The sequence below is a fragment of the Drosophila persimilis genome, unplaced genomic scaffold (assembly GCF_003286085.1).
Source record: "Drosophila persimilis strain 14011-0111.01,24,50 unplaced genomic scaffold, DperRS2 tig00000191-arrow-pilon, whole genome shotgun sequence".
Lineage (NCBI taxonomy): Eukaryota > Metazoa > Arthropoda > Insecta > Diptera > Drosophilidae > Drosophila > Drosophila persimilis.
Window position 1 is genome coordinate 5,514,895 of NW_020825298.1, and position 12,349 is coordinate 5,527,243.

The 12,349-nt window shown below is 43.8% G+C and overlaps 4 protein-coding genes across 5 annotated transcripts; 3 read left to right on the plus strand and 1 right to left on the minus strand.

Moving 5' to 3' along the window:
- Positions 1–4: 4 nt before the first annotated feature.
- LOC6589114 lies at positions 5–2,514 on the minus strand. The gene is made up of 6 exons (XM_026988715.1): positions 1,712–2,514; positions 1,474–1,646; positions 1,328–1,416; positions 591–902; positions 244–528; positions 5–186 (listed from the first exon to the last, which is right to left on the minus strand). The coding sequence occupies exons 1-5, from the start codon at positions 2,407–2,409 to the stop codon at positions 451–453; spliced, it is 1,350 nt and encodes a 449-aa protein (XP_026844516.1). The 5' UTR covers positions 2,410–2,514; the 3' UTR covers positions 5–186; positions 244–450.
- Positions 2,515–2,663: 149 nt separating this feature from the next.
- On the plus strand, positions 2,664–3,615 carry LOC6589113. The gene is made up of 2 exons (XM_002015196.2): positions 2,664–2,753; positions 2,813–3,615. Exons 1-2 carry the CDS (start codon positions 2,700–2,702, stop codon positions 3,536–3,538), a joined length of 780 nt encoding a protein of 259 aa, XP_002015232.1. The 5' UTR covers positions 2,664–2,699; the 3' UTR covers positions 3,539–3,615.
- A 3,741-nt stretch (positions 3,616–7,356) lies between these two features.
- LOC6589112 (glyoxylate reductase/hydroxypyruvate reductase) lies at positions 7,357–10,536 on the plus strand. Of its 2 annotated transcripts, XM_026988318.1 has the most exons (5): positions 7,357–7,380; positions 8,755–9,174; positions 9,239–9,576; positions 9,637–9,762; positions 10,247–10,536. In XM_026988318.1, exons 2-5 carry the CDS (start codon positions 8,777–8,779, stop codon positions 10,363–10,365), a joined length of 981 nt encoding a protein of 326 aa, XP_026844119.1. In that variant the 5' UTR covers positions 7,357–7,380; positions 8,755–8,776; the 3' UTR covers positions 10,366–10,536. The 2 variants fall into 2 exon arrangements, with proteins under 2 accessions (XP_026844119.1, XP_026844118.1); XM_026988317.1 differs by lacking the exon at positions 7,357–7,380 and having other exon boundaries at positions 8,640–9,174.
- Positions 10,537–10,722: 186 nt separating this feature from the next.
- On the plus strand, positions 10,723–12,347 carry LOC6589111 (glyoxylate reductase/hydroxypyruvate reductase). The gene is made up of 4 exons (XM_002015194.2): positions 10,723–11,343; positions 11,517–11,848; positions 11,905–12,030; positions 12,092–12,347. The coding sequence occupies exons 1-4, from the start codon at positions 10,919–10,921 to the stop codon at positions 12,208–12,210; spliced, it is 1,002 nt and encodes a 333-aa protein (XP_002015230.2). The 5' UTR covers positions 10,723–10,918; the 3' UTR covers positions 12,211–12,347.
- Positions 12,348–12,349: the final 2 nt, after the last annotated feature.

Sequence of the window (12,349 nt, forward strand, 5' to 3'; positions counted from 1 at the left end):
ATTGTAGGTAAACAGTTACATAACAATTCGTTAAATTATTTTCGCATTTTTCCGGAAATTTTTATGAAAAATCCAACAGTAAAACTAACTAAAACTGAAAGAAAGATGATAAACTGATCTTTCTATATACTATTTGGTAAAATACCATCCTTTGGTCCCTTTCGACACACATATTCTGACAGCTTCCTGCAAAAATGATACAGAAATAATTTATAGCTGAATTAAAGAATGTTTAAATATTACCCTCGAACATATTTCCGGTTCCATCTTTGCTTTGCCTGTCGGTATATAGTCATCTCCGAGATGATTCCTTTTTTTCATGCTTTCCTTTCCCTTTTTAATTTTAGATATTTATATTACAAACCCAACAGTAATAACCTAAGAAATCTTTATAGCTTTGGTCCCTGCTTTGTTTAGGGTATAATCATTTCCGAGGTTTTTTTTTTTTTTTTACTTTTTCTTCGTTTCTTTGCCTTTGCCTTTGGCTTTTTCCTTCATGCTACTCTTTCTCGCTGCTTTTTCCTCCAGCTGCGGATGCGTGTGGTTTTTTTTTTAGATTAAAGTTCAAAAAGATAAAGACATATAGCTACCTTTCGAAGTTTTTCCAATTCTTCCTGCTCTTCTATGGCTATTTTTGCGCGCGTCTCTGCGATTTTCACATGAAACATTTGAACCTTCTCCTGATAAGTCTTCAGATCGTCCTTGCACTTGTTCAACTTGTTCAGCGTGAACTGAACGTCATTCTCGGCACTCTCCATGTCCTCATCGTAGGCATCCTGCATTAAATTGATGCGTTTCTTGTACTCTTCGATCAATGTCGAGTACTTTATGTAAGCAGACCTCCATACATTGGTATCCGTCTTAGTCAGCTCTTGGAGTTTGTCCAGCTCATCTTGCATCGCCTATGGATATATGATAAGGTGATTTTGTTTGAGTTTGCTCAAGATTTTTTTTTATTTATTTTATTTAGTTAGGAAAAGAGACAACAATATGAAGCTTGGCCTAGAACGTAGAACGGACCAATCTCTTACATGAGAAACGCTGAAAATTAGATCCAAAGTTGAATTATTGGATTTTTATAAGGTCAATTGAAACGGTAGTAATTTGTGGTCCCATATATATTTATATTAGTAATAATGTGAATGTGGGACTTAAATTGGTTAATTATTGCAATCTATTTTCATCGGCATGAAATGACATGCGGGTAAGCTGTCATTTGAAATAATATATATTGTGGAGTGTGGAAACAAAATACCTTATAGAGCTTAGTTCTCTTGTTCTTAATAATCGTATAATCAAAAGAAATTCCATTTCGTGTTGAACAAACCTTTTCTTTAATTGCATCTTCAGTATACTTCTGCTCCACCTTGTCGCGGGCCCAATTAATCTGGTACCGTGTCTCAATAGGATACTTGTCTATATAATAAACAATCCCAAGTATTATTGGAATCTACGTGACGATGAAACACTCACAATCAGTAAAAAGTTCCTGTTCCTTTTTTAGCGCTCGACGTTTTGAAATCGATTGCGGATCGGCGGCCTTGCCCTGCCTAATCTTGATGAGTTCCAAGACGATATTATCGTGCTCGGTATTCATGGCCTCATATGGTTTGGCCAGTACCTCCATTATATCAACTTTAATGTCTCTGTCGGGCAAAAAGCAATAAATCTATAATATATGTAGGTAAATATATATCATTTCCAGACTCACCGCAACAAAGCCATAAAGCCCTGGCACAAATCACGATTCGCTATCAAATCTTCCTTCAAAGATATTATCAGACGAATAATCTCTCCCAGATCGACAAAAAACTTGAGAGCATCCAGTTGCTTTTCGGTTTTGCCAAACACCAAGGCATCCAAATACATGGTGTCCTCATTTTTTTTAAAACGCTCGTAATATTCACGACAGGACCAACCAAAAATGGTTTTTGATGGATTGGTTCCCTTTGGTGGAACGAATCGCATGATGACAATCTTCTTAATGAACTTCTCCAGTAGATAGTTGATGGAGGAGTTGGTCAATCCTTCCAAAATCTTTTTCGAGCGGGCCTTGACCAGTGCGTTTATGTCGACGGCCGCGGTCTTCGTGGTCTCACTAATTCCCGACGGTCGTTGATATGTCGTGGGCCGTACCTTTGTGGTTCGGCGTGTACTTATCATCATATACTCGAAGTCGAGTTTCTTCGTAGCGAAAAGACCTTTTGTCGGTATCCAATCTTCTTCAGTCACATTGCTTTCGTCCTCGGGTATACTCTCATAGGGCGCCAGCAACGCCTTGAGATAGGCATCGCGACAGAGATGCGGCTCCGCCGGTGGCAGGGGAAAGAAACCCACCGGTGGAAAATCGTGTTTGAAAACGACTTGACCCTGCGAAGCCCTTGAGCTGCCATTCAATATACTGGTCATAGTGCCGTCCAGTTGGTCTCTGTCTCTATATCTGTATGGGGTTCTATGGATTCAGTTCGAGTTATCGTTTTGGGGTAATGTTTGTTACTGGAAGTATTAAGATTTCTATGTCATTTGTCATTTCCTCAGTTTCGTTGAGGAATTGTCATTTAGTTTAACATTTCATTTGACCTCACTTCCACTCTCACTCCTTGTGAAACCACATCAGAAATTTGGAAAAATTCATCAAACATTTGTAGTATCAAAAATTGTTTTCAACAAACAAATTTTTAGTAAATCGAAATTAAACAATGTCAATCCCAAGATTAGCTGGGGAGGTACTACCCCATGTGGCTGAAGAGCAGGTAAGTGGTCAGGTCACATCATCTAAGTAAAATCCTTTTTAGCCGTGAATCGACCTCAGGCACGTCCGGATAATGCCCTTATCCGCATTGAACCGCGTCAGGTCGGGGACCTACAGGCTGTCGCTGTCCCGCCCACACCACCGGCAGCTTTGATGGGACCACTCGCCGTTGACGGTTCTGCTCCTGTGCTGCTGCCCATTCTGGACTATGTGCGTGAGCTGCTGGCCCATCCCTTTCCAAGAGAACCGGAGTCTACGGACTACAGGCTGCACATCGCCTCCCACAGGCAGCGACTTCTGGAGTGCATTACTACCGTTGTGGGTATACTCCGTAATGTGATGTCGGCGATGGCACGGGATTCGCCCTTGAGTGCGGAAGAACGGAGAAACTTCCAGAAATTGCGCACACTGTACTTTTCGGCCTTCGATATAGGGAACTCTCTGCGTCGGACCATAGATGCGGCGGGACATACGGTTTATTCGTGGCCCCGGCACTATGTTGTTATGAGCCCTGGCTTAAACTCTCCCGATACGAGCTTCGGTGGTAGTTCCATGCTTTTTCCTTGGCGGAACCCTTATCTCTTCACACCCCATCTGGGTGCACATTACTTTGAGAGGGGCATGGAACAACGGGAGGCGCACATGGAAAGGGAGTTCTGGGACGAACACGATTATCTTGATGAGGCCTCAACTGGGCCACCCGACAACGTGATGGAAGACCAGAACAATGGTACTTTGGAAGAACGTGGAGATGGTGCTCCTTCTCACAACAACCGAGACATTTAACAGTTTTTTCGATCCTGTGCACATATGTACATCTATTGTAGTTTTTTCTCCAGTAAACCTCCTCCAGTTTTTGCAAAGATTCTATTGCAGCTTAGATTCCCTAACCCCAATGGCGAAAGATCAGCGAAAACAAAACACTTGCATTCCCACAATTAGCATTGCATTCGCTGTAAGAAGCAACGGTAACTGCAGTTGCTCCAGACAGAGCAGGAAAGGCACGGTGGCTTTTCGGCCGAAGCTCTGAATACCCTAGCAGATCTATCAATCTATAATCTATACAGCTCAAAATGACCTGCTTCTTGACAAAATATAAGGATCAAAGTCTCAATTCAAGATATGTATACATATGACGATAAATTTCGCTTACGATATGAGCGTTACAAACATTTGGTACAAATCGAAATACCTCCTATAGAAGGGTAAAGAAACGACAACCAACATGTAAATTACGGCCCGTGGCTGATGTCAGTCAATTTTAACATTTTTACAAAGCATCTTCAACAGAAGCGGCAGCGCTTAACGTCGTCGTCAATTAAGCAACTGTAAATTAAACAGTGGCTGACTGCACAGAAAAAGAGAGAGCAGATTAGTGAAATGGGGGTATGATCACCAGGTAATACGTTGGATGTATTCAATACTCCTCTCTACAATTAAAAGTGGTGTTTTATTTACAGAAAATCCGGAAAGTAATCAATCGAGTTTTAGCTAAGAATATTACTTAGACCCAACTGCAGAGCCTACACAATATACCCCCTTGAAGCTAAAGTAAAGGGTAGGCAACATGCATATGCACATCAACTCCCACGCTCTCACACTCTCCTACTCGCTCCCTCTCTTCATACACACACATACAGTGGTTTGAGCAGCTCTTGCTTTCCCTTTACGTTTCTCTCTCTTTGGCTGCCTTCACTGTGACGTAGGCCCCCGCCGACCTGCGTTGGGGCGTTTCTCACTCTCCCATTCTCTCTCTCTCCCTCTCTCTCTCAAGCAGGCATAGACATGCACACTTGTGTCGTTTTCACTCGCTCGGTTGGGGTCTGCTGGCCCCCGCCAGCCAGCCGTTCGCTTGCTGCGCGGCTCTGGCCGCCTGTTCCCTCGTATCGCGTAGAGGGACCTGCCTCAATGTTGCGCGTTCACTTTTAGGGAGCCTACACCGTAAAAATTAGCGCCGCTGTGGCGTTTTTTTTGTTTTTTCTGGATTTCCATCCAATCCCTCCCCCGAATTGGAGTTTGAGCACCTCCGTTTGGTGGCCTGTAGAGGCGCCGCTTCGAGTTTTGGCGCCTGCGTGGAGTGCAACGGTTTTGCAGCTTTGTCGCTTGCAGCTTAGTGGCGACTTTTGGACGACTCTGTAGCTGGGGCTATGAAGAAAGCAGAATGCGCCAGAAGGCTGGACGGATGGGAAGTTGCTTAGAAGCGCTGCCCACCCGCAAACGACCCGGGGGCCAGAACTGTGGTGGCTGTGTGGCCTTGACATTTGACTTCGACTCCTCCTTCTCCCTCCCCGACGAGTTGGATCAAGCCGTCGTGTGGCAATGCATGTATGGCATATGCCCTGCAAAAAATTGAGCATGTTTCATTCATTTACCAGAATTTTGTTTGCTTTTAATTGAGGATAAAATTATAGCTCATAGACCGAGTCACCCCAACCAGAATGCCCACGAAACGGCTGAAGATAGGGATGGCGTCTGGGTGGCCATGCACCATAATATCAGGATTTATTTTATTAAGGCTCTGCACCAGCCTGGGCAGATATTTCTTAAGGACATCAGCCGATGCTTCAAGACTGTCATTATTTTCGAATTTCATTTGGAATCATTCTGGATCTTAAATCTTTTTTTAACAACAGATTTGATCGCTTTTATTTCCCTTAGGAGGGAATGACATTGTCCGTCATTTCCCTTATTTGTGGAATGCTTTTTTCTTTTCCCAAAGTATTTCGTAGCCTCTTGCAGAAGCACTTTGCAGGGCCATTTTTTTTGCACGATTTGCATCGGAAATTACGGCCAAGAGATATTTTTTGTCATAAATGTACTTTCTACTGCTCTTAGCACCCTCACCAAGCCTCACCTCAAGCCGTCGTGTGGCAATGCCATCGCGCAGCATAGTTGCTTTGGTACCGTTAGACGGTCGCTCTCATCTTTTGCGTTTGCTCTCTCTTTGCCAGTGGGTGTCCATCTTTTGCGTACTTGCTGGGCACTCTCTCTTTGTCTTACTCTCTCTGGCGTTGGGTGTCATCCTTTGCAAATTTCTGAACGCTTGTTCGCAAAACCGCAGTCAGCGATGGCAATGCCAGCGGCAGCAGACGTAACGGTACATGCGACATCCACCACGACGTTGCCAACGCCGACGACCGTCGCTACGGCCATCTGATAGACAGCTGTCTCCCGGTTACGTCAGTCAAAATGACGCATCGTGTTTTGGTAACAGGAAAGCATAAAAATTCAGCAGACAATGCGACTGCTGCGAGTGCGGCTGGAGCGCGAAAGAAAAATCACCACAAAACAAAAGAATAAAAAGCAAACACACAGCACAAAGAAACAGCGGCGCAGAGCGTCACGACAAAAGCCACCCTCGCAACACACGATGTTGTTTGGTTTTTTTTTGTACTTTTCAAATTAGACAAAGTGCAGCACCAGCACTGTATCTGGCAAAACTCTCCAAAAGAACGCAAGACTGAGAGGAGTTAAACACTTTCCTTCCCTCTCCTCTCTTTAGCAGAAACCCCGCTCAAAATCTTGCAACAACATAAAGAGAAATTTGGCTTCGGCAAACGGCACTTGGAATACCCTTGCAGACATATTGTTACCATCCACATCCGTTAAATGTATACAATATGTATACATATGTATGTATATGTATTAAGAGCTCGAAGGTGAGTTTTGGTCTAGTTCCCTGTATCGCAACCATCTGCCTAACATAATAGTACTATATTAAAGGGTATAAAAGCAACGACTATCGCCAGTACGAAACAATTCTTGCTGCTGCTTTCACACACACCAGACAGATACGATACCGAAATAAAAAAATCCAAAGTGAGCCGGCAGCGTCCGACTCTGGGCGCCTGCTGCTTTGCGGACAAAATTTGAGCAGATCCGCTCACAAAAAAAACGGCATTATGTACAAAAAACTATAAAATAGTGCTTGTGGTGGGGCTTTGTGGTCGGTCTGTGGTGCGATTTGCGGCCGGTAGGTTCCACAACGTTCCAACGGCGTGGGCTCCACAGCTGGCATGGTCTTGGGGCCGGAACATCCCATGCCACTTCCAATTGGAAATTTGCTCTCATGCGAGCGAGCGCACACACAAATCACATGGGAAAAGTCCCCAACTGGTATTTTGAGCAGGCGCACAGCTTGCCCCAGCTGCAGGCCTCTCAAAGAGTTGGTTTTGCTCAGATAAGAAGCCAAAGCCAATGACAAAACAGAACGAGATAAGGCAGTATAGAGTGAGAGCAGAAGAGAGCGGCTATTGATGAGAGAAATGAGTAATGAGCAAAAGAAAACAAACGCAGTCCCACCGAGAAAAAGGTCACACTAATCGATCGCGGGGGGTGATAACATTGGAATGGAAGAGCTCTGTTAAATATTACTACCACAAATAAGCTATTTATGGTATTTCATCAAATCTGAAACTTCTCTCTGACATTCAATGACTTTCCAGATAGCTCCAAAAACTGTTTCATCAAAAATTATTCAGCTTATCGCTTGTCAAACTTTTTTTATTAACTGATAATTATTTAGCGATATGGGGGAATTTCTATATAAAGGCTTTGCTCCGGAGTGTCCATTCAGTCGTACGGCAGTAGTAGCCAAGTATTCTAGTTTTACCCATTTAAATCTCACGGTAAGAGTTTCATAAAAGAGAGTTCTTAAGAGAACGAGAAAGATCGCGAGAGCTTGCAATAAAAGCTTTGGTTTGTTGGCCCCCACCAAAATTTTCAGTATAATTCTGTCCCTGAGCGAGTACGGTTTTCAAGTGTAACTCTATTATTAAACATTTACTGGTGCTCTTTGGGTAAAAACCCACAGCACTAAGAGAGTTTGAAAGAGAGTTTAAGTGTGTTCTGAAATGACATTGGGAATATGAGTGGAAGTGTAATTAATATCAACAGAGACCAACCCGACCAAACTTTTCCACTACCTCATAAACAACGAGAGAAAAAATCATCAAATTGTCAAACTGTTAAATGAATGTTGTGTCGTGGACAAGCGATTAAACGGCAACACACATTGTACATATTTATCTGTTCTTTTGGAATTTCACCATAAATTTAGGGGGGCCCAGGTCTCGTGAGATAGTGAGTGCAGAAACCGCTTCAACATGGTATAACCCTTTTGACTTTGGTCTTCTTCTCTGTGATAAATGTTATCAAAGGGTTTTGTTTTGCTGTTTCTGAAGGACATTTGCAATGTCAATTAATCTTTTTTTTACCAAAAAGGTGGAAAATCAGTGGTTGGATTAACATTTAAGGCAGTATTATTTATGCTTTGGTACCAAAAAGTATCATTAACATGAATTTGCATATGTATACATGGTAATCCATACATACCGTACTTATTTCTTTAAATTATCCTTTTCGTTCTTTAGTTGCTTTTTACTCTTCTTATTATTACCAGCCTGATAGTTTTCTGTCTCTGATTTTATTTTCTTAGAGCATTTCGTGTGAAACTTGAAATTGTAATTAGTATCAATTTTAAGAACAACAAAGAAAAAGATGTTAATCCTAATTTATTAGCAACTAAACCCAAAAATAACTGAAATGTAAATTCTCTTCATTAAAAGTTTATTTTAAGGCCGGTAGAGGTAGAGGCTTCACTTCCATTCTCTCTTTTGGTCTGTCTCTTTCAAGACTCATTCATTCTTTCCCAAATGAAAACCTGTTGTTCATCTTATATGTACCCTGTAGAAGAGAAATCAACAGAACAGCTGCTGTGAAGCTTAAGATTAGAGAGAGACTAAAAAAAATCGAAAATGCTGAGCAGGTTCATTGGTGTATCAGCAACTATCTTCAGCAGCAGATCTGGCAGCATTCTGTCCAGATCTCTCTATAAGTCGGGGTGCGTATGCCTCTCGATCAGTTTCTTTTCGAGACCGGTTCAGAACACACCGTTTAAGTGCTCGCTCTCGGCTAACCATGGCTTTCAAAGCTCAACTTTTGCTCCCACTTCTTGTGGCCTTGTCAATAACCTGTAACAATGCTTCGTTTGTCCTACGTAGAGGCAGGAACCACACACAGACCATGTCTACAGGCAAGGCTTTTAAGGTGCTGATCACCCACCCCGAGGTGCCGCAGGAGGGCATCGATCTCTTGAAAGAGAACTGCGAGATCATCCAAGTCCAGAGTCTGCCCGTCAACCGGGCCGAGCTTCTGCAGAAGATCAGGGGCGTTGACGGTATTTTCTGGGGCGGACATGAAGCCCTCAATGCCGAGGCACTGGATGCTGCCGGTCCCCAATTGAAATCGATCTCCACCATGTCAGCGGGCATCGACTATGTGGATGTGGCGGAGGTGAAGAAGCGCAAGATTCCTCTGGGACACACCCCAACGGTCCTGAATACAGCGGTGGCTGATCTGGCTGTGGGCCTCTTGATCGCCGCTGGCCGCCGTTTCCATGAGGGACGCAAGAAGATCGAAACGTGAGTCCATACGGCATTTCCTTACCATTATATTCTACTCCAAGATCTTCCCGTTCCTTTTCAGCAATAACTGGGAGAACTATCATCTCAACTGGATGCTGGGTCAGGATATCCGTGACTCCACCGTTGGTTTCTACGGTTTCGGGGGCATTGGACAGGCTATCGCCAAGCGTCTGTCCGGCTTTGACATCGACCAAGTGCTGTACACCACCCGACGACGCGTGGACAAGGAGATCGAAAAGGAGTTGAATGCCAAGAAGGTGGACTTTGACACCCTCCTGGCCCAGAGTGACTTTGTGGTCATCGCTTCTCCCCTGACGGCTGCCACGCAGGGCGTGTTCAATGCTACCGCTTTCAACAAAATGAAGGAAACCGCAGTTCTGGTCAACATCGGTCGCGGCAGTAAGTTGTAGATCTCTTACAAACTTTTTTGAACGGTATAATTATTAAGTTGCTTTCTAGAAATTGTCAATCAGGATGATCTTTATGAGGCTCTGAAGTCCAACAAAATCTTTTCCGCTGGCCTGGATGTCACAGATCCCGAACCATTGTCTGCTAAAGACAAACTGCTGTCACTCGACAATGTTGGTAAGTTGAGCAATGGCAATAATTTTAGATTGTTGATATCAGTCAGCATCGGGTCTGATTGCGAGGTCCCCTGGTAGGAAGTATTTCTAGCCTTGCTATCAATATTTTGATTCCGTCTTATCTGTGCAGTTGTTCACTGCGACTGAAGTATTTCTGAGAGATTTAAGTCATACGTGGGCGACGGTTTGGTAAGGTTCTATGAAGGTTATAAAGGAATCTTATGGTATGTTCAGATTCCCAAATAAAAGCAGTATTCAAAGACATTGTGGGATAGATAATTACAAATGTGAAAACAAGACAAAGTCTCTGTACCTTTAAATCTTTATTATGTAGACCCCTTTAACCTTTCTTTAGTATTTTTTGTAGCGTAATCTTGCCAATTACTTGAGAAAGTCAAAACAAAACAAATACTCTTATCTCTATGGCTAAATTCCTTATCTAAAACAGCACCTCTAACCACTCGACATCTCCCTCTTTCTAACAGTTGTCCTGCCCCACATAGGCTCTGCCACGAAGCGAACCCGTGCCGAGATGGCCACCATTGCCGCCCACAATGTGCTTCGCGGATTGGTTGGAGAGCCCATGCTGTCGCCCGCGTACTAGGAAATGGAAATGTTAATGGACCGGGAACTAAAGTGGATTTCCACTCTCAGTAAACTCTGATTATTGTGCGGTCAACGAAGCCAGTGAAGTGTGAAAGGTTGCCAATGGCAAGGCCATGGTTCCAGATGTGAGAATAAAAATGTTAATTAAAGCAACTAATAATGTGAAAAATGGCAACAGGCTTCAGTACAATTAAGACATGAGAAATGGAAGACTGGCATTGGGTTGCCTACCCATTATATTACAATATATTCTACAACAACTTGTTAAACTTGGTTGAATTACGAGTGTCTTTAACATAGAAAAGGGGACTAATTGTAATACCCTCTTCAAAAAGTTTACATGAAATAGAATTTGAAATACTGAGCTTAATTTGAACAGCACTCTGAGAGGCAAAACTATTCCACAAAAAGCTCAACAGCACACACATTCAAAGTTTAAGAGAAAGAGCAGGCAGCGCTGAGTGCGAAAGCTTGAGTAATGTGTGGGTTGGGTTGGAGAAATTTCCATTGAGCATTTCGTTTTTGCCTCTCTTCGCGATTGTTCGTTGTCCATGTCAACAATGTCGACTGTTCGCGCCGCCACCGCCGCCGCCTTCAAGGTGCTCGTCTCGCATCCAAATGTGCCGGCGCCCGCCTTGGAGCTGCTACGTTCCCGCGGGGCAGAGACAATCATCTGCCAAAGTGTGCCGCCCAGCAGGGAGGAGATTCTCCAGAAGGTGAGCGGAGTGGATGCCATCTTTTGGGCGCACTATCAGCCATTGAATGCGGGAATACTGGATGCAGCTGGAGCACAGCTGAGGTGCGTCAGTACTATGTCATCAGGAATTGATTTTGCCGATGTGCCGGAGTTTAAGCGGCGCCAGATCCCATTGGGTCACACCCCTGGAGTGGTAAAGAACTCGGTGGCGGATCTTGCCATTGGCCTGATGATTGCAGCGGGTCGTCACTTTCATGCCGGTCGCAGCGATATCGAAAGGTGAGTGCAGTGCACGCAACAGCTGATTGAGCTTTGTACTTGAGCTTTTGACTTAGCTTTTGTTATGGAAAAAGCAGTGGGGTATTGGCCTGCCAACTTGATTTGAGGATTTGAAATTCATTTTTTTAAGTGTCGTACTAGCTACTCTTGTTTAAAATTTTTAATACCCTTAGCTCCCAGTGGAAGACGGAACTGATTGACTGGCGCATGGGTCAGGAAATACGCGACTCTGTGATCGGTTTCTTTGGCTTTGGCGGCATTAGTCAGGCCATTGCCAAGCGTCTACAGTGCTGGGATGTGGCCAAAATCCTCTATCACACACGCACCCGCAAGGAAAACGACTGCGAATTCAAGGCTGAGCATGTATCCTTCGAGCGGCTCCTCCAGGAGAGCGACTTCCTGGTGGTGGCCGCACCCCTCACAGACGAAACGCGAGGAAAATTCGATGCGAAAGCCTTTGGACAGATGAAGGCTAACGCAGTGTTCGTAAATGTGGCCCGAGGGGGTAAGTAGTGGAACTCGAAGATCAGAAACAGTGTAATTTTATATCCCTCTTCTCAGGTCTCGTCATTCAAAGCGATCTGCACGAAGCACTCACCAAAGGGCTGATTTTTGCTGCGGGCTTGGATGTTACCACGCCCGAACCACTGCCTGCGGATGATCCCATCTTGAAGCTGCCTAATTGCGGTGAGACCTATTCAGATATATTTTGATATGGATGATTTTCTATCGTATCTTGCACTTGTAGTTATTCTGCCCCATCTGGGAACGCAGACAATGAAGACAACCATCGAAATGAGTCTTCTGGCGGCTAACAACATCCTCAATGCCATCGAAGGAAGGCCCATGATTAGACCGGCATATTGAAAACTTATAGGAGGAAGTTTTCAGATACAAATTGAAATATTTGAATTCTGAAACAAGTACAAAGGACTTGTAAACTTTATATCAGATCATGGTGATCTGTAGGATGAAAAATCATACAATATATAATGATTACGATATT

What these genes read in the sequence shown, in the direction of transcription:
- LOC6589111 (XM_002015194.2), top strand. Translation starts at nt 10,919, where the DNA reads ATGTCAACAATGTCGACTGTTCGCGCCGCCACCGCCGCCGCCTTCAAG. An exon ending in GGTCGCAGCGATATCGAAAG is followed by an intron (nt 11,344 to 11,516) that starts GTGAGTGCAGTG and finishes TAATACCCTTAG; the next exon opens with CTCCCAGTGGAAGACGGAAC. An exon ending in CGTAAATGTGGCCCGAGGGG is followed by an intron (nt 11,849 to 11,904) that starts GTAAGTAGTGGA and finishes CCCTCTTCTCAG; the next exon opens with GTCTCGTCATTCAAAGCGAT.
- LOC6589113 (XM_002015196.2), top strand. Translation starts at nt 2,700, where the DNA reads ATGTCAATCCCAAGATTAGCTGGGGAGGTACTACCCCATGTGGCTGAA. An exon ending in CCCATGTGGCTGAAGAGCAG is followed by an intron (nt 2,754 to 2,812) that starts GTAAGTGGTCAG and finishes AATCGACCTCAG; the next exon opens with GCACGTCCGGATAATGCCCT.
- LOC6589114 (XM_026988715.1), bottom strand. Translation starts at nt 2,409, where the DNA reads ATGACCAGTATATTGAATGGCAGCTCAAGGGCTTCGCAGGGTCAAGTC. An exon ending in ACAGGAACTTTTTACTGATT is followed by an intron (nt 1,417 to 1,473) that starts GTGAGTGTTTCA and finishes TTTATTATATAG; the next exon opens with ACAAGTATCCTATTGAGACA. An exon ending in AATTGGAAAAACTTCGAAAG is followed by an intron (nt 529 to 590) that starts GTAGCTATATGT and finishes ACGCATCCGCAG; the next exon opens with CTGGAGGAAAAAGCAGCGAG.
- LOC6589112 (XM_026988317.1), top strand. Translation starts at nt 8,672, where the DNA reads ATGGCTTTCAAAGCTCAACTTTTGCTCCCACTTCTTGTGGCCTTGTCA. An exon ending in GGTCAACATCGGTCGCGGCA is followed by an intron (nt 9,577 to 9,636) that starts GTAAGTTGTAGA and finishes GTTGCTTTCTAG; the next exon opens with AAATTGTCAATCAGGATGAT. An exon ending in GCTGTCACTCGACAATGTTG is followed by an intron (nt 9,763 to 10,246) that starts GTAAGTTGAGCA and finishes TCTTTCTAACAG; the next exon opens with TTGTCCTGCCCCACATAGGC.